The sequence below is a fragment of the Equus przewalskii genome, chromosome 25 (assembly GCF_037783145.1).
Source record: "Equus przewalskii isolate Varuska chromosome 25, EquPr2, whole genome shotgun sequence".
Taxonomy (NCBI): Eukaryota; Metazoa; Chordata; class Mammalia; order Perissodactyla; family Equidae; genus Equus; species Equus przewalskii.
In genome coordinates, this window is record NC_091855.1 from 33,703,218 (window position 1) to 33,725,640 (window position 22,423).

A 22,423-nucleotide genomic window follows, 5' to 3' on the forward strand; every position below is an offset into this window, starting at 1 on the left:
GATTAAGTATGGTTTAAGGAAATGTGTATGGCTGCCAAGTTGACAAGGGGTGGACTTGTCATGGTTAATTTTAAGTGTCACTCAACTGGCCCAGGGTTGCTCTGATTAAACATTATTTCTGGGTGTGTTTCTGAGGATGTTTCCAGATGAGACTAGCATTTGAATCCCTTCCCCACTGTGGGTAGGCACCACCCAAACCCTTGAGGGCCTGAATAGAAAAGAAAAGCACAGGAAGGGAGGACTTGGTCCCTTCCTGCCTGCTTAACCCGGGACATGGGTCTTCTGCTCGTGGACTGGCAATTACACCACTGGCTCCTCTCCTTTTCAGGCCTTCAGATTCAGACTGGAATTTACCACTGTCTTTCCTGGATCTCCAGCTTGCAGATGGCAGATCATGGGATTTCTCAGCCGCCACAATTGTGTGAGCCAATTCCTTATAATAAATCTCCTTATATATGTGTGTGTATATGTATATATACGTATTCTATTAGTTCTGTTTCTCTGGAGAACCCTGACTAATATAGTCAGTTTCTTTATTTTTAGCCATTCCAGTGAGTATATAGTGGTATCTCATTGTGTTTAATTTGCAATTCTCTAAAGACTAATGAGGTTGGTCATCTTTTCATGTGCTTTTATCTGCCAGCCATAGATCTTCTTTGGTGAACTGTCTGTTCAAATCTTTTGCCCATTTTTAAAAATGGAGGTTGTTTTTCCTTGAGTTTTGGGAGTCCTTTATGTATTCTGGATACAGTCCTTTATCAATTATGATTTGTAATTTTATCACAGTCTGTGGCTTGTCTTTCCATTCCTCTTAACAGCTTCTTGAGAAGAGCACAAGTATCTAATTTTGATGAAATCCAATTTATCAATGTTTCCTTTTATGGATTGTACTTTTTGTGTTGTCTCTAAGAAATCTTTGTCTAATTCAAGGTCACAAAGATTTTTCCTTTATGTTTTCTTCCACGAATTTTATAGTTTTAGGTTTTACATTTAGGTCTATGATCCATTTTTAGTTAATTTTTCTGTGTGATGAAAAGTATTGATCAAAGTTCATTTATTTTCCCATATGATAGCCAATGTTTCCAGCATCATTCGTTGAAAAGGCTATCTTTTCTCCACCAAATTGACTTTGCACCTTTGTAAAAAATATCAGTTGCCTACATCTGTGTGGTTCTATTTCTTCACTTTCTATTCAAGTTCACTGATGATTTGTCTGTCTTGACACAAACACCGCAGTGTTTTAAGTATTATAGCTTATAAGTCTTGAAATCAATTTTGGCCTACCTTTTCAAAGGTGATTTGGCTATTCTAGATCCTCTGCATTTCTATATGAATTTTAGACCCAGGTTGTCAGTTTCTACAAAAAAAACCCTGCTGGGATTGTGATTATGCTGAATCGATAGATCAGTTTGGAGAGATAACAACTATATTGAGTGGTTCCCTCACACACGCGTGCTTATCAATACTTAACTGAACATTTGAGAGGTACCTTCTGCAAATCTCTGGACTTCTCTCTCTCTGCAGCTTTCTCCTCTCTGACATGCTGCCCTGCAAACTCTAGCTGCCTTGGTCTTCCTGGACTTTCAGTTCCATCTCCTCAGCTCTGCCTGCTTTCCCCTCCCTGCAGCTGCAGCCTGAACACTCTCAAGGCAGTAAGCTGGGCAATCACAGGGCTCACCTCGTTTATATTCCGTCTCTCAGTGTTCACTGTCCTTCATTGCTAGATGCTCAATGTCTTCAACACTGTTGTTTCATATATTTTGCCCTTTTTAAAAATTGTTTCAGGCAGGAAAGTAAATCCAGTCCCTGTTATTCCATCTTGGTAAGAAGTGGAAGTCTCAATTTTTAATTTTTAAGGTCATATCTGTTCTCAAAGTTATAAAATTCAAGTAAAAACAGGAAAAAACATAACTAGTAATTAGTATAATGTTTTATCACTGTTCATTTATTTGTTCATTAACTCATTTCATTCCAAAAATATTTCTTGAATTCTGCGTAGTAAAGCACGGTGCTGGCATCTGAGCACACAGTGCTGAGGATCAAAGCCAGACGTGCCCCTTGCTCTCACGGAGCTTACAATCTAGCGGGACAGACAGACATTCATCAACTAAGGATCAACAAAAATGTAATATTGCAATTGTGATAACTGCCACGAAGGAAAGGAATACAATAATGCCGTGATAGCCTGTAAGAGGGCGAGTTTATGGTAAATACGGATCAGTGGAAAATATCACTACTGTTTTATATTAAACTCACAAAGAACCCACATTATGTATAAAGTGGGAAAACAGTATTCATTAAATAAACTTCTCAGTATATGATGTACTTACTAGGTTAAGACAATACGCTGAGTGCTTTGGAGCACACAAAAATTACGACATTATCTCTATCAAAGTTAAGATCTAATTGGGCACACAAAATATAAGAAATATAAAGGTTATATATCTTCCTCCTATATGAATATAAATGTAAATTTATCACTTGAACATCATTTTGTCTATCCACATTTAAAAAACCATTTTCTCCATCAGCCTAACTGCAGAAATTTGATCAGTTCCTTTGAGAAAACAAAACATTTATTTTATTTTGTTAAGTCTTACCTAGATATCTCAGCTTGGGAATTCTTCTCTCCATCAACAGTGAAAGGAGATGCTCCAGTTAGTAGTTCATACATTAGAACACCTAAACTCCACCAGTCAACTGCCTATAAAATAACAATAATTTCGTTTTATAGAATATTAACTAACATAATATTTTATAAGGAACAAAAATGAACAAAATAAAGCAATATATTTGGAAAATAATTGAACAAAAAGATTTTGTACATAGCTTTCTGTGCAAGGAGTATGAAATTAACACATGCAAGAAAGACATTTAGAGAACAAATATCCAGGTATCCTCAGAGTAGAAGTTAAACATAGTGAAGTCAATCAAGGTGTGAAAAGTGTTTCAATTATTTCCTAAACTAGTAATGGTTCTCCTTTGGTTAATTTTTTTTTAATTTTAAATTTGAAATAAATTTTTAAAATTTTAAGTAAGTGAAATCTTTGGACTTATGATAGGAGAAAAAAAAGTACCAATCAGTATTTTTATTAATTATTCAGCTCCAATAAATACTATGAAAGTACTTAAAGTCAAAGAATAAAAATGAAAAAAAAATCCCATCTAAAGCTGTTATTTTTTCATAACCACCTAAATCAATTCCTCTTAGAGAACTTATCACATAAATCTAAGAGTCTTCATTTGTGGGAAGCATGAAGAGATCTTAAATAACATAAAATAAAATGTGATCTAAATTGGAAACTAATTAATAAATGCAGGTACCTGAACTAGAAGCATAGCAAATTATATAGAACTTAGAGAATTTTGAGATATTGAAAATTAGTTCTTTCATAATTAGGCAAATCAAGATTTTAATAACTGCCGAATACATGAATTTATATGCTAAAATTTTAAACTCGGCTTCCAATTTCAGGGCCAAAGTTTCAGAGAGATGATGCAAAATTTATGAGCCTAGAGCTATTTTAAAAAAATATGTAACAATGACATATAAAACAGGATCAGGTAATCTGAAATCAGGAAAGGAGGAGTCAGAGCCAGGTACAGTAATGAGCACTTCACATACATTATCTCACTTAACTAACTCAAAGTTGTTGAGGTGTTCCATGAATAGGAAAGAATACTTATTGACTAGCTGTATTCTGGATCTCAGGTAAACAGAAATTCTAGGAATAATATAAGGTTTTTCTTTCTCAAAATTTGGTTCCGTTAGGTCTTAGGCAGTAATTATCAAATTTTAACAGTTATAAATTGCTATCAAATTCCCCAATAGTCTCAAAGAATACCGTGAAGCAAACTGAACCAGCAATTCAATTCTTTGATTTCTACAAGCAGTGTTACGGCCATCTGGGACAGGACCCTCAGAATGTTTTGCTGTTAGATTCGAAACCACACTCTTAAAAGGATACAGATCTACAATCAGATTCCTCGTCATGGCCTGAAACCAATTCCACACAAACCTGAAGAACAGGCTTTTAAATATATGATTAACCATTAGCAAGGAGACCAATGATGCTCCATACTTAAGATATCTGGACTGTAGATATGGGATTTTGAAAGAGGATGATGAAGGGCAGATGAAGAGCAAAAAATAGTCAGAATTCCTTATTTGAAGAAAGATATTAATAAAGTAAAAGTGTTGAGAAAGAACTGAACAAATCTGTACCCTCTATTATTGGAAGAAAAAATAAGTGACCTAGATTTTATAATATAACTACTTGGAAAGTCTCTTCTGCAATCTTCATTTTGCATATACAAAGGGAAGTGAGGAGGAAAAAAACTCAGCTTTTTCGAGCGCTTAGGAAAGCAAACTTAGATGATCTTGAAAGCAGGATTTTTTTCTTTCTCCAAGGATTGTTACAATGGTTGTTTCTGCTGCAGAGATAATCAACAAAGTCCCCAGTATCTCTACAAAGTTTAAAGCAGAAATTGGGAATAAGAAAATATGAGAGATTCTCTTTTCAATGATCTCTTAGAAAGCAAATATCAACTAAAGGTGAAACATGTCACTGTATGTTTCTGTATGTTTTTCTAGCAAAACTCAATAAGGCCAATAAACACTGTCCAAAATCATTCAGCATGACGCAGACAGGAACCACGTGCACAGCTTATGCTTTCAGTGACACTTCTGTATTTCATTCTGGCTCAGTTGTGTCCTAAAGGATCAGATCCCATCAACAGAAAAATAATGATTTCTGTTTTAAACAGAGTTACAACTGGTGCTCTGTTCAAGATATAGACTCTTTTAATGGAAATAAAATAATTATTTGAAGAATTAGTTGATTTTGAGGTTTCCTTTAACAAGAATGTTACTCTATAAAACAAAAAATTATACTCACCAATAAAACCAGAAAACACGGAAAGCTAGAATGTCCTAACTTTTATATTACCTTTTTCCTCCAAAACACTAGCTATCGTAATGTGTTCATGCATACATACAATGGAGAGAAAAAAATGCAGGTAAGACAATACCAGAAAGAGGGCTCTGCTGAAGAGGCTGTATCTAAGTTATTAACTAGGATTCTTATTATACAAATCATAGAGATATATCAAGAAGTGTCTAAAATAGAACATACCTTGTCATGTCCTGAATCTCCCCCTCTGACAATATCTGGTGCCATGTATTCAATAGTTCCACAAAAGGAATATGCTCTTTCACCCTTAAACAAACAAACAAAAAGGGATTTGATTTTGAACTAGTATGACAAATCACAAAAGAAGAGTTAATAATACATATCCGTGGCTGACATACACCACAGTAGCAAAGTAGTGGTAGAACCTACTTGACAGGCCCTCTTCTCACCAGGACAGACCATCACCTATAGAGGATGAGTCCTGGGTAAATGTCCTGTCAGAAAGACTTCCCATGCCTGAAACTCTACCCATCATTCATTCATCCATCCACCCACCCCTCCATCCCTCTATCCATCCATGAATCAACTCATTCACTCTTCTTCTTGTCTGTATGTGTGTATATTTCCATTACTGATCTTTAACCTTTTTTTTTTCTTTTGAGGAAGATTAGCTCTGAGCTAACATCGGCTGCCAATCCTCTTTTTGCTGAGGAAGATGGGCCCTGAGCTAACATCCGTGCCTATCTTCCTCTACTTTATATGTGGGATGCCTGCCACAGCATGGCTTGCCAAGCGGTGCCATGTCTGCACCTGGGATCTGAACCAGGGAACCCTGGGCCACCGAAGCGGAATGTGCGCACTTAACTGCTGCACCGCCAGGCCAGCACTGATCTTTAACCTTTTTTATGTAAGAATATAAATAGTCCCAGTAGGGGAACATGGACTGCCTAATACTTTAGTATGGATGACCTTATTTCCTGATAGGCAAGATGGGGAAAACATTGGGAAACTTGAAGGGGAAAGGAAGACCAAATGCTAGGAAAGGAGTAGAGAACCAATGAAAAAATTCTTCCTCCTTTACTGCCTGGTCTAGGTTTGGCGCTACCAATGGTATGTTTAGTGATGATGAACAAAACTGTCTTTAAAAAAATACTGTCTCTTAAAGACAGTTGTTTCTCTTTTGTAAAACTTTAAAAAGGGCTAATTTAATATGTCAACCCGAAAATTAATTTTAAAAACTGAAGTAATTTTTAAACAACCGCGTCATATGACTCATCCCTATGTAATAAAGGACAGTAAATATCTAAATTGCTATGCAGATATATCAAATAGAGAAAAAAAGAATTCCTCTTTAATAATAGACATTCGTGAGGTTCTATCTGAAACTCTTAAAGGCACTTTGGTGTCATTAAAATATTTCACAAAACTATTTTAGAGGAAGCTTTTTGATTTACACTTCAGTCTTCTTCCACCAGCAACGTTTCAAGAGAAATAAGCATTCCTCTTATTTACCAATTTTAAACATAACGAACACTACTCTAGCAATGTTATACAAGTGGCAGAAGTCCCCTACTTTATTGGCTGCAAGTTAAGCCCAGAGACAACGAATTGTAATGAATTTATTTAAACACTGTGGTCACAAATGTATTAAAACTACTTAATTGTAATACACACACACACACACACATACACATATATATACACACATATAGAAAAATAAAATTAATATGGTTTATGATTCATTTCTTTCTTTTCATGTGCTACACATATTGAAAGATTCCTCCTAGAAACTAAAAGAAATAATTCAATTATGGTTAGATCCACAGAAAATTGTCTTTTCTGTTAGCTGGCAGAAAAAAATGTGTGTACTAGGAAGTATACATCTGTCACTGAATTATTAAAAAGTACTACAAAATCAATTTTTTAAAATGCCAAACTTCATAAAACTAAAGTGTTTTTAGTTAATACACTACTTATTATGCAATAGCCCCTTTTAAGCAAAAATCACTGTAGAGCTGACATAAAGAAACACATAAAAATTACTAAGTCATAGTACTTATCATTTGATCTCATCTTAAAAGATACCTTCAAAGCATTATATCCAAAATCAAGCTTAGATATAGTGAAAAAGAAAATTCTCCTAAACTGGTTTAAGAGTAAAATGACATGTTTTAATTTATTACTTTCCTAGAATTTTATTTATTTAGAAAACTAGCCTTTTTAGCAAACAATTTTCATTTCCATTTATAGGCAGATTCAAGTCACAAATCATCTTGAAATTATGCATATTTCCTTCTAAGTATGAGAAATGATTAAATTTTACAAATTGAAAGTCATGAAAATGTGCACTTTCTTCTTCAAAACACTAGATAGTCATAAGTTTACCGTAAAAAGGATATGAAACATACGGATCTTACTGATTACTGCCAGAAAGTTCTGATAGTCCCCACCACTTCCCACGTCTTATTTTATCTGACCATGAGAAGAATGCAGCTTAGTGCTTAACTGTCTCGACACAGAGGAAGCTCAGAACCACACCAGGTGCTCAAAGATACCTCCTCCACCTTCTCCACGTGAGTTTTGATCTCTCTTTTATTGTAGCTTCTCTGTTTTTCAGGGGGAGGGGTGAGCAGGTAGTGCCTACATTAATAAATAATTGTCTCAATTTATAGATAGTTATCTATAATTATTTATTTGATATAAATTCCAGGAGACAGAAAAATTAAAGCTTCAGTGTTGGGAAGTTCCAGTCACTGGGGAATAACCATAAACAAAAACGAAGCATTTCTTAAGTCTCTCTGTTACTTTCAAACATTGCCACTTTAGCCCCTTGCAATTCTGTGCTGCTTCCTCTCCCTCTCTCCCAGTGGAAGTGTACTAACTTTTAGTGTGCCAACCTCAATTTCCTAAGAGGTTATCTTCTATTTGTAAAAATATCCCCAATTTTAACTTTGAATTTGTGTTTATCTGCCCAGGAAGATGCATGTCATCTAGAGTGTACACTGAATGCCTTTCAAATAATTCTACCAAGAAGACGAACTGATGAAGCACGGCAGGGGTAGGTCTCTGGTGGGGGCAGGAAAGATTTCAAGGTACTATTTTATGAACTAAGATATAAAAAGGCTAGGATAACACAGCTAAATTCTATTATGATTATTGTTTACTATTTGTTCAAAATACCTTCAGAGTAATATATTTCTCAAGGAGACAGGCAATCAATCTATCCAGCATTTAAGTCCATGCTATTTAATAAGCAACATCACTTATTAAAGCTACCACAGATTAAAAGATGAGAAAACAGTAAAAGCAGTGTGTGCACCATCCTGGCAGATAACATGGAGCATTCTTGTGCTGACGTGATCAGCTGCTCAAGGAGGCTTCACTGTTAGAGAGAAAGATCAGGTAACACTGGACAAAAAGCTGGTTTCTTTCTAAGGAAGAATCCACATAGGAACTAAACTGCCAAACTCGCAGGCATTTCTCGATAAACACTGGATTAAATCATTCCCAGCTTTTACTTGCCAATATTTTATCCTGATCTTTTCTGCTTAAGATAGCTAAATTTGTGAGTTAAACGTTAAATTATCATTGAAAAGAAGTGTTTTCCTCCATCCCGTATTTTTTCCCATCTAATTTTGATCTCCTCACAACGAATATTTAGAAATGTTTGATTTTTAAAAAAGAAGTAAATATTGCATTGCTAACCATCCAAGACAGCACTCACAAGAAAGAAAGGGGAATCCCTAGGTGAAAGCCATGACGAAGGTGCTAGAAACCAGTGAAATAGGCATACGACCTATGCTGTGGCTGCACAGAGGGAGGGAAGGGAAGTTGTTACAGGTCTCAGCAATCCAGAAGCTTGAATTTTAATACTTTTGTGAGGACAAAAGATGAGGCCCTCAGCTCAAATGAGGTGGACTGGACCTACCATTCTTGTATAAATCTCAGAACCTAAGAAAGTTGAACCCTCAGTGAAAGCAAAGTCTAGAATAAATTCACCCACTAGTACAGGTTTGTTTCTACCTGGGTCCTAGCCTAAAAGGCAAATAAATGTTCCTCTTGTGATATCAACTCCCTAGGTTTGTGCCTCTTGTAGATTTTGGACCTGAATTTACACTCCCCTCCTCACCACCCCAACCCCCCCCCCCCACCATGAGAAAGTCTGGTCCAAAGCGACAATGCTCTGGAATACACGGCAGAACCAGAGACATCCCACAACATACCCGACCAGGATTCACACAGATAAAGCCCCGGAGCCTCAAATTGACTAAATAAGTGAATTATGCTCCACCAACACAACAAACACTAGGATTACTTAAAATACTAGAAAAACAATCTATAAAAGACTAGTATGTTGTAAAAGATGAAAGACATAAAGGAAGGAAAATATCTATAAAACAATACAGCAGCATAGAAAAGATTAGAAGATATGAAAAGGAATAAAATAAAACTATATAAATGAAAAAATATAGTAATAAAAAATAGGCAGATTAAACAGAGTAGACACAACCAAAGAGAGAATTTGTAAACTGGAAGATATGTTTGAGAAAATTATTCTGAATGTTGCAAGGGTCCCAAGCAGACTAGATTACAATATATCCACAGGTGGTGAATCTGTATCTATTAACTTGAGTGGTGGTTATAAGAGTGCCTTACAATAATTCACTAATTCACTAAACAAAAGACTTCTGTTTTGTTTTTGTATTTTATTTTACAATAAAAAGACATTTCTTAAAAAACTAGTTCTTTCCTAGGTGTCTTCATACCCAATTAAATTCTCACTGAATGTGCAGGGGAAAAAAAAGGCATTTCAAGACAAAGATACAGTTTACTATTCATTGATCCTTGTTAAAAAGACACCTAAAGGATGTACTCCAGAAATAAACTGAACTCACAAGATAAGAGTACAATGTAAGAAGTAACAGCGAGCAGAAAAACACAGGGAAACATGAAAAAGTCAAAAAATGTATTGAATTTATAAAATGAAAATAATTACATAATAATGATTAATCTGGGGAAATATAACACAAGGTGGGACTAAAACAGTAAGTAACAATAATATATTAAATGAGATGGATAAGAGAAGTTAAAACATTCTAATGTTCTTGTGGTTGTTGTGAGATCATGGACATAATGGTTAATTTTAGACTCTGTTAAGTTGGTACATAAGTTAAAAATTTCAGGGTAATAACCACTAAAAGAATAGAAGTAGAATCCATGTAACTTCTAGACCACTAGGGGGAAATGAAATAAAGAAATCTTAGTCATTTAAACAGAAGTCAGGAAAGGAAGGGAAAAAGCAGAAAGAAATTATGATAAAGAGAAACACATAGCAAGATAAGAGAAATAAATAAAAATATATCAGTAATTATAATATACAGATTTAACTCACCAGTTAAAAGATAGAAACTCTCTGGATCAAAAACAAAATCCAGTTATATGTTACTTACAAAAGGCACACCTAAAACATAATGACAAAGAAATATTGAAAGTAAAGAGATAGAAAAAGATATGTCAGACCAACACTAACCAATAGAAGGCTGGAGTATTTTTATTAATAGTAGGAAAATGAAATTTCAAGGCAAAAAGGATTATTACAATTATGTAGGGTCATTAAATAACACTAAAACGAACATTTCACTAGAGAAATAACACTATTCCAAGCCTGAATACTCTCAAAATTTTTTGAAGAGCCTTAAACTATATAAAGCAAAAACGGAGGGATCGTCAAGAAGAAATGGACAAATCCACAATCATAGTGAGCATTTTAACATATTTCTTTTATAACTGACCAATCAAGCAGGAACATAGAGAAGCTATGGAAGATTTGCACAGTTTTCCTGAAAATATACAAAACTTTATATCTAACAGTTAAGAAACACGCAGTCTTTTCAGGTATACATGGCACATTTACAGAAATTAACCACGTAATAGGTCATAAAGCTAATCTCAGATACCAAATAAAATCACATATATTTTGTTCTCCAAACAGAAAGAATAAAATTAGAACTCATTTACAAAAAGATAATCAAAAGTTCTATGTATTTGAAAACGTAAAAACCCATTTCTAAATAATTCATGGCCAAATGGAAAAACCACAATGAATATGACACTATTAGAATAACAGTAAAAATGCTATATATCAGAACTTGTGAGATACATCTAAAGCTGTTCTCAGAAATTCAATTTTATTAAAAAAGAAAGATTAAATATTAGTAAGCTGGATGTCCAACTCAAAAGTTTAGACAAAGAATATGAAAGAAACTCACACAAAGTAAAAGGAAGGAAGCAGTATGACAACATCATCAAACAGAGAGAAAAAATGAGAGGCTTGACAAAAGCTGTTTCTTGGAAAAGACTAATAAAATGGACAAATCTCTAGCAAAAGGATGAAGAAAAAAAGAGGAAACTTACAAACCAATAATAGTAGTAATTTAAAAGGAAACATTACTGCAGTTATAATAAAAAAGGAACTTCATGAAAAAATAAGCAAAGGACTTCACTAGACATTCCTTCAAAAAGTGATGTACAAATGGCCAATAAGCATTTGAAAAGATGCTCAACGTCACTAATCATTAGAGAGATGTAAGTTAAAACTACAATGAGATCACCTCACACTCATTAGAAGGACAACTATCCAAAAAGCAGAGTAACAAATATGGACGAGGATGTGGGGAAATCAGAACCCTTGCGCACTGTTGGTGAGAATGTAAAATGGTGCAGGTGCTATGGAAAACAGTATGGCAATTCCTTGAAAAATTAAATATATAAGTATCATACAACTCAGCAATCCAACTTCTGGGTAAATATCCGAAAGAATTGAAAGCATGATCTGGAAGAAATACTTGTACACCCCTGTTCACTGCAGCATTATTCACAATAGCCAACAAGTGGAAGTAACCCAAACGTCCATTAGTGGATGAATGATACACAAGCTGCGGTATATAAACACAATGGAATATTATTCAGCCTTAAAAAAGAAGGAAATCCTGTCACATTCTACAACATAGATGACCCTGGAGGACACTATGCTAATTGAAGCCAGTCACAAAAAGATACTGCACAATTTCATTTATATTAGGTAACTAAAGTAGTCAAATTTATAGAAACAGAAAGTAGAATGGTGGTTGCCAGGGGTTGGGAAGAGGGAAAAATAGGGAGTTTTTGCTCAGGGTATAGAGTTCAGTTTTGCAAGCTGAAAAAGTTCTCGAGATCTATTGCCCAACAATGTGAATACAGTGAACACTATCGAACTGTACACTTAAAAATGGTTAAGATGGTCATTTTTGTTCCATGTATTTTTTTAAAGATTCCAAGAATGGAAATCTTAAAAGATTAGTAAATTTGGTTATATTAAAATGTCAAATCTGATAATGGCAAAAATACCATTAAACAAAGTTGAAGACAAGTGAAAGACTTGGAAAAGAAATTCACAAAATAAATCATTATGAAGGATAGGTATCTAGAATATTTAAAGAACTCCAACGAACCAATAACATCAGGAAAAAAACTGCAACACTGATAGAGAAAACAAAGAAACCGAAATGCATCTCAGTAGGAAAATGGATAAACTGGACAATTCACAGAATATCATACAGCAGCTAAAATGAATGAAACAGATTCATATTTATCAACTGGATAAATTTCAAAAATAAGTCAAATAAAAAACAATTTGCAATATGGTATGCCATTTATGTACATTTTAGAAACACAAGCTGATAGTATATATTGTTTATGGATATACACATATGAAGTAAGGGTGCTAAAACAAGATTAAATTCAGTCCACCACCCACTCTGCCTGCACTTATGCAGCTAAATGTTATTAGAGAAACACAGAATTAGGTTGACCAATTTCACTGTAAATTCATGATCGTGAACTTCAAGCGGGCCTTTAATACTGCCCAACAAATATGCTCCTTTCCTGATCCATTCGCTTTCCCACTGTCTTCACTGCTTATTTTATCTCTTCTCCTCTTTCCTCCAACCTCCAATGTCTCCTTTCCCTTCCTCACTCTCAGTGAGAAAACAGAAGCAAGGAGAAAAGACCACCTATAAGCTCCCACTACCACTTCTTGTCAACCACCACATCTGTGCCCAGTAACTCAAGTTTCTCCTCTATTTCGAAGGATGAACTGACCAAGTTTCTAGATAAGGACACTTGAGCTTATCCCTCTCAAGGACAGTGTTCCAACAATTTTCCCCTTTCTCTCTTATTTCATTATTATATCTACCCTCACTTCCTTTTCAGGACTGTGCCAACCAGCGTATGACATCTGTCATTTCTCCCACCTAAAAAAAAAAGACCTCGCTTGACCCCACTTCATCCTCTGCCATGCTCTCCATACAATTTCACTATTCCTTTTTACAGAAAACCCCAAGCCTACATTTGTGGATGAGAATATGTCTATTCCCATTCTCTCTCTCCTTAGGTTTAAACCGAGCCAATGCTCAATCTTCAGTCCTCATCTCACTTGACCTAACAACAGTGTTGGACACAGCTGATCATCTTCATCCCTGAAACACTTCTTCACCTGGCTTCCAAGACAACATACTTGCCTCTTTTCTTCCCGACTTCCCAGTGCCTTTTTCTCAAGTCTCCTTTGCTGACTGTTCCTCCTCTCTTTACTCTCTTACTGTTGGAATAGCTCAGAGTTCAGAGCTTTGTCCTTTTTTCTTATCTATCTATATTTACTCCACTGGTATTCTCATTAATTTTCGTGATTTTAAATATTACTTATATATTGGTAAATTCTAAATTTGCATCTCTAGATGAGACCTCTCTCACAAATTCCAGACTCATGTATCCTACTGCCTATACAACATCTCTGTTTGTATGTCTATTAGACATCTCAAACTCAACCTGTTCAACTGCACTCCTCCAACCACCCAAAACCTTCTCCCCACAGCAGCCCACCCCATATTATTTGAGGGCAACTTCATCCTTCCAGCTGCTCTGGACAAAACCCTCAGAGCTACCCTAGATTTCTCTTGTTCTCTCACACCCCATATCTAACCCATTAAGAAATTTCATTAGCTCTTATGTCAAAATATATTTAAATTCTGACTACTTCTTACAACCTATCCTACTACCCCATGGTCTAAACCAATACCATCTCCTGCTAGGATTAATGCAACAGCTTCCTAACTGGTCTCCATGTTTCTAGACTTTTCCCACTACAGGACTATCATGCTTGGCAAACAGAATTAGCCTTCTAAAATAAGTCAGATCATGTCACTCTTCTACTCAAGACTCCCCAGGGGCTCCCCATTTCATTCAGAGAAGCCAGTCCTTACAACGTCTTCAATGCCCTGCATGCGATCACCTCCACATCCTTATTTCCTACGACTCTGACCCTCATTCATTCTATACCCCAACCTGGCCTCCTCATTGTCCCACAAACAGCCCAGGCACATGCCCATCTTTGGGGCCTTAACACCAGCTGATCCCTCTACTTAGAAATAAAAGGCTTTCCTAAGATATTGATATGACTCATGCTCTCACTTCCTTGATGTCTCTACTCAACTGTCATCTTCTCAGTGAAGCCTTTCCTGATCCTGATTTGAAGGCACAACCTTTTCTCACCCTGATACTTCCTATCCCTCTTGCCTACTGTAATTATCTTCCGGCAACTTACCACTACCCAGCATATTCCACACATATTTTACTTACTTACTAGTTCCTGACACTTAGCATGGTTTTAAATCACTTCCCCTTCTTCCTTAGAAAATAGATAAAAACAATCTATTTATAGATTAATATATTCTATCTATAGATTAATATATTCTATATTAATATAGAATAATGTGACTGCTAAGCATAGCACTCAAGTCAATAAAAATTATATATTTAAGATGGACAAATGGAATATATAAGAGAAGCTTCTGTGAAAAGAATCTCAATTCAAAAGTTGTCCCTGCTTGCTCAGTGACATAATTTACGTTAAACCTGCCCATTGAACTTGTGCCTTGAACCTGCCTTAAAATAAATAGTATTATGAATAAATCTTACCAGAACTAATAATTTCTACCATAAAAAAGTTATAGAGGGATCTGTGAGGCAGACACCTGAGAACACAGCTGCCTCTGTCCGCCTCTCCCTCCTCCTGCCCAAAGGCAGAGGATCTGCTCTGACATCCGGCGGAAAAACACTTTACACACAAATGACGGAAGCTAAGTTGTTAGTATCTGAATACTGTGTGATACTGTGTGAGTAGAGGAAAACTTGGGCAGCGGAAGAAACACTTTTACTGGTTTCTAGGTCTCTTGCTTTCCCAACCATTCCATCTCAATGTTTACCTTAAAGTAACTAAAATTAGCCTAGAGTCAAGTCAGATTCTGGCAAATGACTGATAGGGCTTATTTACAGAGACGTAATAGGTTCTTTATGAGCAGATGCAAATGAAAAGAATCGTGAACATAAGTCACTACAACTCAATCAGGAAGGGAGACAGAGGTAACTAAAAAGCTGCCTTGGAGAGTTGGGTTATCTGAATTCCTAATGCAAACATGTTCTTTACGGATCCTGAACCTCATCTGGGCATCCTGAGACAGGTATGTTATAACAGCTTAATCCTGCAAATGACATCATTAACTAGGCATTCATTAAAGAAAGCTGTAACAAAACTTTCCTACAAATAAGAAATTAAGGGAGAATAATTTAAGATTCTCATTCATATATTTTAATTTTGCTCTCAGTAATCTGAAATCTGAATTTCTCTTACAAGTAGAAATTGATGTTTATATAGTGCTTTACACTTTAAAAAGTACTTTCAAGAGCGTTAACTCATTGTGTCCATATGACAATCCTATAAATTAGATAGGACAAATACTATTTTACAGATGAAGAAACTAAGGCTGAGGGGTCAATGACTAAGCGACTTGCCCAATGTCACATACTCAGGAAGCGGAGAACCGAAAAAGGTCCTCTAACTGCAATATGCGTTCATTCCACTACACTAAAATGCCTCGTCAGGGTTTGAAGAATTAATTAATGAATAACACTATCTGAACTGAGCAAAGGTTACTCTTTTCTATTTTTTGGAAAGAGAAAATAGTCACAAATCCATAGCCCTTTTCCTTCCAGGTACAGTCATGGCGGCGGGGGCTATGATTAAGTCGGCTACCTCTGTGTTAAACACCGGGGATGTTATTTTCATTCTAGTTCTATTTATCTACCTGAGGATTCATGCTAGCAATCTGTTGTGAAATTTCAAACACTCAGTAATTGTGAAAACACAGAATGGATATACCATATATAAGTATAGGGTAATTAATAACACATGAATCTATCATTTTGACATTACTTGTTTATAAATAGGTAAGAACAGATGCCCTTTTAAAAAATGTTTTTCAAGTCTTCAGTGTTAGAATCATATATCCAATACCTGGCAGGCTGTCTGACTCACGCTAAGAACTCAGCAAACATTTGCTGAACTGTACTCTCAAAAAATCCTAGGAAGGACATAGACTAGCCTGCAGATATTTAGAAATGTCTTCTTCATTCTCAGAATCTCAAGGGATTTATCAAATTCTGTGGTTGAGAAAAGAATATATCAGTAAAAGTATCAGATTTGGAAAGTAAATCATATAAAGGATTTTGGGGGGTCAGAGGTGCAAAGTAGCCTGCTTTGGGGCTTCTCACGTTACCAGCTTAGGATTTGGCTGTGATCGGGAATGCTAAATCAGTTACAACTAGTACGTCTGCCATCCATCTTCCAAAACCTGGTCCCTATTCTCTTCTCTCATTTTTGAGTGCATCCCTGAGTTACTCCTTTAGTTTTACTCGTAGGGGTTTAGTGAGGAAGCAACAGGAAACACATTTCATGTCACATTTTGCTGAAGTTGCTACTAAAATTTTTACAAAGGAGAAAAAGTTTTAAAAAATCAAACTTTGAAGTAAGTTCCTCAAAAATTCATCTATTCTATAAGTATGATTTTTCTATCAAAGATAATCAATATACTGTTATAACCACAGCTTCACGAAGGCAGACATCATTTCTGTTTTACTCATCCTTGTATTATCCAGTAAGTAGCAGAGTAGAGGCAGTCAAGAAATATTTATTGAATAAGTGAACTGAATGAAAACAGATATGATAAAAAATTGGGATCCTTAGTTTTTATAATTTCAGCACTTATCTAATTCACCTAGGACTGCTTTGGCAATGTTCCAAAAAGCAAATAATCAGAAATAGATACATTTAATTTGGAACTCAAGAATGATGCCTTTTATAACAACAAAGTCCTTTACCACAGAAATTTTACTTTACTACAAAAAAAAATTTCTACTACAAAAAATGTTTACTTTTACTACAGCCCTTCCCTACAAAAATAATAATCCTGCTTCTTTTTGCTCGTATAAATGAAAACAGCAGCAAGATTATTAAGAATTAGGTCTACTAGATACTTGTCATTTTTGTCAAGCGAAGTCATCATAACATGTCCTACTTTGTAATTATAATGTAAACTGCAGGTTCTTCGTTTTGTTCATTCTCTATGGGCTACCATCTAAGCCATAATTCTTCGAAAGGCCCCAAAGGCTTATTTAAATTTTTCAGTTATATTTTATGGGGAAAGTTAAATGCGCAGTTTTGTTTTAAACCGTGGAATTCTGATACATCAATTAAAGGTTTACTGAAATTTCAACAGGATGGTTCAATGGTAATTTTAAACTAAAAATCTTTATTATCATTCATGTCAAAATGTTCCTCCTGGCAAACCTGCACAGAAATCCATAATCCATATGGTACTATCCCATTAAATGCTTATTCTATAGATAATTTTTCATCATTGTTTACATTCTGTTATTACTAACTTCAAATTAAAATATAATACTCACTTCATCAGCCACAAACTCCTTACTCAGACCAAAATCTGTCAGCACCACATGGCCATTAGAATCAAGCAGAATATTCTCAAGCTTAATGTCACGGTATATAATCCCCAACTGCAAAAACAAACAAATACGCATTTTAAAACAATTTCCAAAAAATAAGTTAGGAAAGTCTTTCCTATCTACCTTGAAAACAAACCAAAGAAAGGCATTCTCCTGTCCAAGATGCTATAAGAGCTCTTAGTGACTGGCGGGGGCAAATGTAAATTCCTTCATCTGGGGCTTCATCTGCTGGGTTCTCTGGACCTCTCTAATCATGCTTCATTCTCTGTGTAATGAACGTCCATTCCTGTTGGACCAGCTTCTGTAGGGTCTCCCTGTTGACTACTGCTTCTTCCTGTCTCTATTCTTGGTCTATTTCATCCTCACTCCAGATGATCTTCAGGTGCTTTCTTAGCCAATTCATGTCCATCACTTCCTATTGGCTTCAGAAGGCTTTCCTGACTACAAGATCCCACGCTGGTCATTTTCTTGTTTTTATTCCTACAGCACTTATATTTACATTGTACTTACCTAAAAATAACTGATATTTTCTAGGTATTTCCTGTTTGTCTTGATATAACCATATGCTAACTCTGTTTTTCACTTTTTATGCATTTATCTAGTATCTAGCATAGTGTCATGTGTCAAATAGGTCATTAATAAAGGCTTGTTGAATAATGGGTTCCTAAACATAAAGGTTGAAGACCCTAAGTTAATTTTAGTTGATCTTTAGTTCTAAAGAAGCAAAATAAATCAATTAGGTAATATTTATATATCTTTTCATTTTGTTTTGCATGTAAGTTTTATAGTAAAACACTTCAGCTATTACTTCAGCTATACAACATAAATAAATGCACCCAAGTCATGTAAGAAATTCTTGATATATGTGAATTCCATGTTTCATGTTATGTCAGCCTGAATTAAATGTTTTTAAACTTAGAAACACTGCCTTCCTCAAGACTAAGTATATGAAAAAGCAGATTCTTAATAATCTCTTAAGATTGAAATAAAAAATTACACAAGGTAAAATACTAGGCAATTTTCTCCCAAGAACATCAGTGTCCCACAAGAAAGAGAGGAAGGACGACATCTATAGCCTACTGCACAGACATCTGACTTGAAGCATTACAAGCATCTAATAAACAGTGGGATTTTGTATTTTTTTAACAACTTCTTTGGAAAAGATCTTAGGAACAAATCATTTACCGTCTGCTTTACCTCATCACTTCCAAGTAAACTCCCATTCTCGTCTCTTCCTGGGAAATCCGCTGTTAGTAGCTATTATGAAGATTAGGACTACTGGCTTTGTGGTATACTTCTTTGTATTCATCTTTTCAGGGTAGTAACATTAAGAGAAACTTAGCTGAGATCTGATTTGCTATATTACTTTCACTCCATGTCAATTACATTTACATAATGTTTCTGATTACCCTGTTTTAATAATGCATTTTCATGGATTTTCCTTTAATAAACAGAATTAACAGAATTTAAGGCTTTCACACAAATTAAAAAGTGAATTCACTAGCTCACCCGTCGGAGCCTTGTATTTTGTTTTTACTCTGCTATTTATGGTGATTTCCACTATCATTTTTATATTATAAAAAATTACATCTAACACCCATCTTTTCAGGCTTGTCCTGGGCCCAATTTGGTTCACGTACGGAGAAGTCCTGACTACTTTTATATCCCACAAAAATGATCACAGGCATGAAGCTTGTCACTACACTGACTATTCTATCAAAGGGGATCCAGCTGTCCCCACCCCTTCAGCGCAGCTCCCTACCTTATGGCTCCTGTTTCCTTTCTCCCCATGGCCTTGCAGCCCTGCCCCCTCGGCTTTTTCTGTTTCCCTCCTGTTCTTACACGTTTTTCAATCACTCCTCTTAAGATTCCTATTCCGAATCCCACCTCCCTCAACCTGCCCAGTCTTGTTTCTACTCTGGGTTAAATCTACCCTTTTCTTGATCCCCTCCTTCTTTTCTTCTATCTTCTCATCATCTTTTCTCACAGCCTCTCTCATCCACTGCCTCCATCCCGCAATTCTAATCTCCCTTCCCCTTTAAAAACTTCATCCTTCTTCCTTGCCTTTTTCCTTTAGTTCTCTCCATTCTTTTCTATGCTCCGTAATCAGCACTTTCATCTCTGTTTATCTGTAACCTAGTGTAGGATCTGAATACATGACAAAGAAGAACAGAGGCTTTATGACGTACCTGTGTCATCCTAATTCACTGACCCAAGTCATGCTGATCTCCTTATGGTCTCGCACACTTTTGATAAAAATTACTCTACTAGCACCTTCTTTGGCTGAGGAAATACACACAAGCCTAGTCGACATGATGATTGTTTGCTTCTACAATAACGCTTCTTCATTACGTTAAAAAAAATTTTTTTAGTCAAAAGTTTTTGGATCAAAATTAATAGTACCTGAAATATTTTTTTAAAACTTTAAACTGATTATATTTATAAAGTTTAAACAGCATCATAGACATTCATTCCACTTAAAGTATTTAGTGACTGTGTTCCTGCTACATGGAGGCAATGGAGGAGGCGGGGGGAAGAGGGGGCAAGACAGGGCCTCAGAGACAAAACAAATGGGAAAGAGAGCCAGGGTGGGAGAGGGGGATAGGTGGGGAGCGTAGGTACGTGTTTCTTTCAAATAACGCATGTTCTCCAACCTGATCCGGAAATACACCTGAAGATGTGCAGGCAGATTCTGCAGTGGGGTAAGTCACAATGAATGAAATACGTATTATGACTTGTGGTTTCATCTTAAAGGTTATTTTAAGAATGAAAAGCTTTTATTCTAATGATACTTTGTAATATGCATTAGGAGTTTCCATGAACAAAACCAAAAAAATTGCTCAGGTTCTACATTTTTGATCTGCACCACAGGAACTACAAGGGGAAAGCAGAGTTTTAAAAAGGGAACTATGAAATTGAGAAAATTGGTAACGGTCTATAAGTGTGCTTTCACAACTCCACTAAGACAATGACATGTAAAAGCATTAGCTCTTTCAGCTCCATCGTTACCTCATTTAATAGATTTTTCAAAAAAAGAAATCCCAAAGATTAAGCATCTTACCTTGTGGAGATGTTCGAGGGCGAGCACAATCTCTCCAACGTAGATCTGCACCTCGTGCTCTGTGAAACGCTCTCTTTGAGAAAGATGGGTAAAAAGTTCTCCACCATTTATATAATCTAAAAATGAAATATATTTGTTCTTTCTTTGACTTATATTCATAAACCAAAAGAAGTATTTCCCTTTAATTTCTTTGGATTAACCATAAGACCCCGATTTTAATATATTATTTTTTTCTACAACTCTTAGTATATAGTATACAGTTTCATATACAATATGTGACTAAATTCATATAGTAATACAGTCTCATAAGATAAGGACTACCCTAAACCACAATCAAATGAATTTGCATAGAGTATTGCCATTAAAACTGTTACACGAAATTTGCATGTTTAAATACATTTCCCCAAACACAGCATATCAGAAGCCTCTGCCATTGGCGTATAATACTTAACTTGCTGGGGAGTACCAAAACATCAGCCACGGTGATAACTCAAACAAAAATGAAGTGAATAAAACACAAACAAAAATCCAAAAGGCCTTCCTTTGTAACAGCTGCCAGCCACCATATTTCAGCAGATTCCTTACTTTCCACAGCTGTCTCTGCGCCCTTCCCAAGACGCACATCAGGCAGCAGGTAGCCAGCCTTCTTACTGCTCCATGTAACCCAAAGCCAAAGGAGGAAATCATGGCCCAATCTAAAGACCTGACACTAGAAATTTACCATTTCCCTTTCCATCTGCCCTATTTATCCCAAGAGGAATAATGAAAGACAAAAAGGCTACAGTGAGACATAAATAAAGGAGCTTGGTAATAAGATAATAAAATAATAAAAAACAACAATACAATTATGTTCACAATTGGCTCTAACAAGACATTTATTGATAAACTGACAATAGTTTCATCAGAAACTAACCACTGCTACATTAACACACAATATTTGTGTGTCAGAAACATACACCTAGAAAATAGTCACAAACGTTGTTTAAAGCCTTTCTCCTAAAAAATTTGAAAGCACATATCCCAAGTATACTCACTTGTCAAGTTTACCACAATTTGATAAAAGAACAAAGAAAAATCTTCATGAACTCAGAAATTTTTGTTTTATCTTGCCCATTTAACTTTAAATTCCAAAAAGCAGACGCAACAGAATGAAGGAACTCTAATAGCTGGGTGTTTTGCAATATATTTTACAAAACACATGCCAGCAAAAAGCACTGCCCTTCTAAGGCTTCTGTATTTTGCCAAGGGGTTTTAATTATATCTTAACACAAAGCTAATTATTAAAAAGGTGTAAAGGAACACAGCATTCTTGCAAACTAACAATGAATTTTTTCTATCTTTAAGTAGTTATTTACTTAACCCTAATACTGACATTTATGCATAAATGCTTTCCATAGTTAGCGATGACACAGAAATAGGCACCCGTAGGTCAGCTGACCAACTGACAAACTCCTACCCATCCTTGAATATCCTACTCAATTATCTGTAAGAACTTCAGAGCTCTCTGTTCTTATGAACTACCTCTCCCTTGGGGAAAATCTCTGAGTCACTGCCC

The 22,423-nt window shown here is 35.6% G+C and overlaps 1 protein-coding gene across 4 annotated transcripts in view; it reads right to left on the reverse strand.

Annotated features, from left to right (window-relative positions):
- The window catches only part of RPS6KA5 (ribosomal protein S6 kinase A5), a 164,631-nt gene that overhangs the window by 40,606 nt on the left and 101,602 nt on the right, over nt 1–22,423 (reverse strand). For 3 of the 4 annotated variants that reach the window (XM_070594422.1, XM_070594421.1, XM_070594423.1), the window contains exons 4-7: nt 20,869–20,984; nt 17,751–17,858; nt 5,136–5,219; nt 2,601–2,704 (exon numbers count right to left, since the gene is read on the reverse strand). In XM_070594422.1, coding sequence (XP_070450523.1) covers nt 2,601–2,704; nt 5,136–5,219; nt 17,751–17,858; nt 20,869–20,984 — 412 coding nt within the window. Of the gene's footprint in view, nt 1–1,678; nt 1,865–2,600; nt 2,705–5,135; nt 5,220–17,750; nt 17,859–20,868; nt 20,985–22,423 lie in introns of those variants that run through there. The other variant, XM_070594424.1, reaches the window with a different exon arrangement.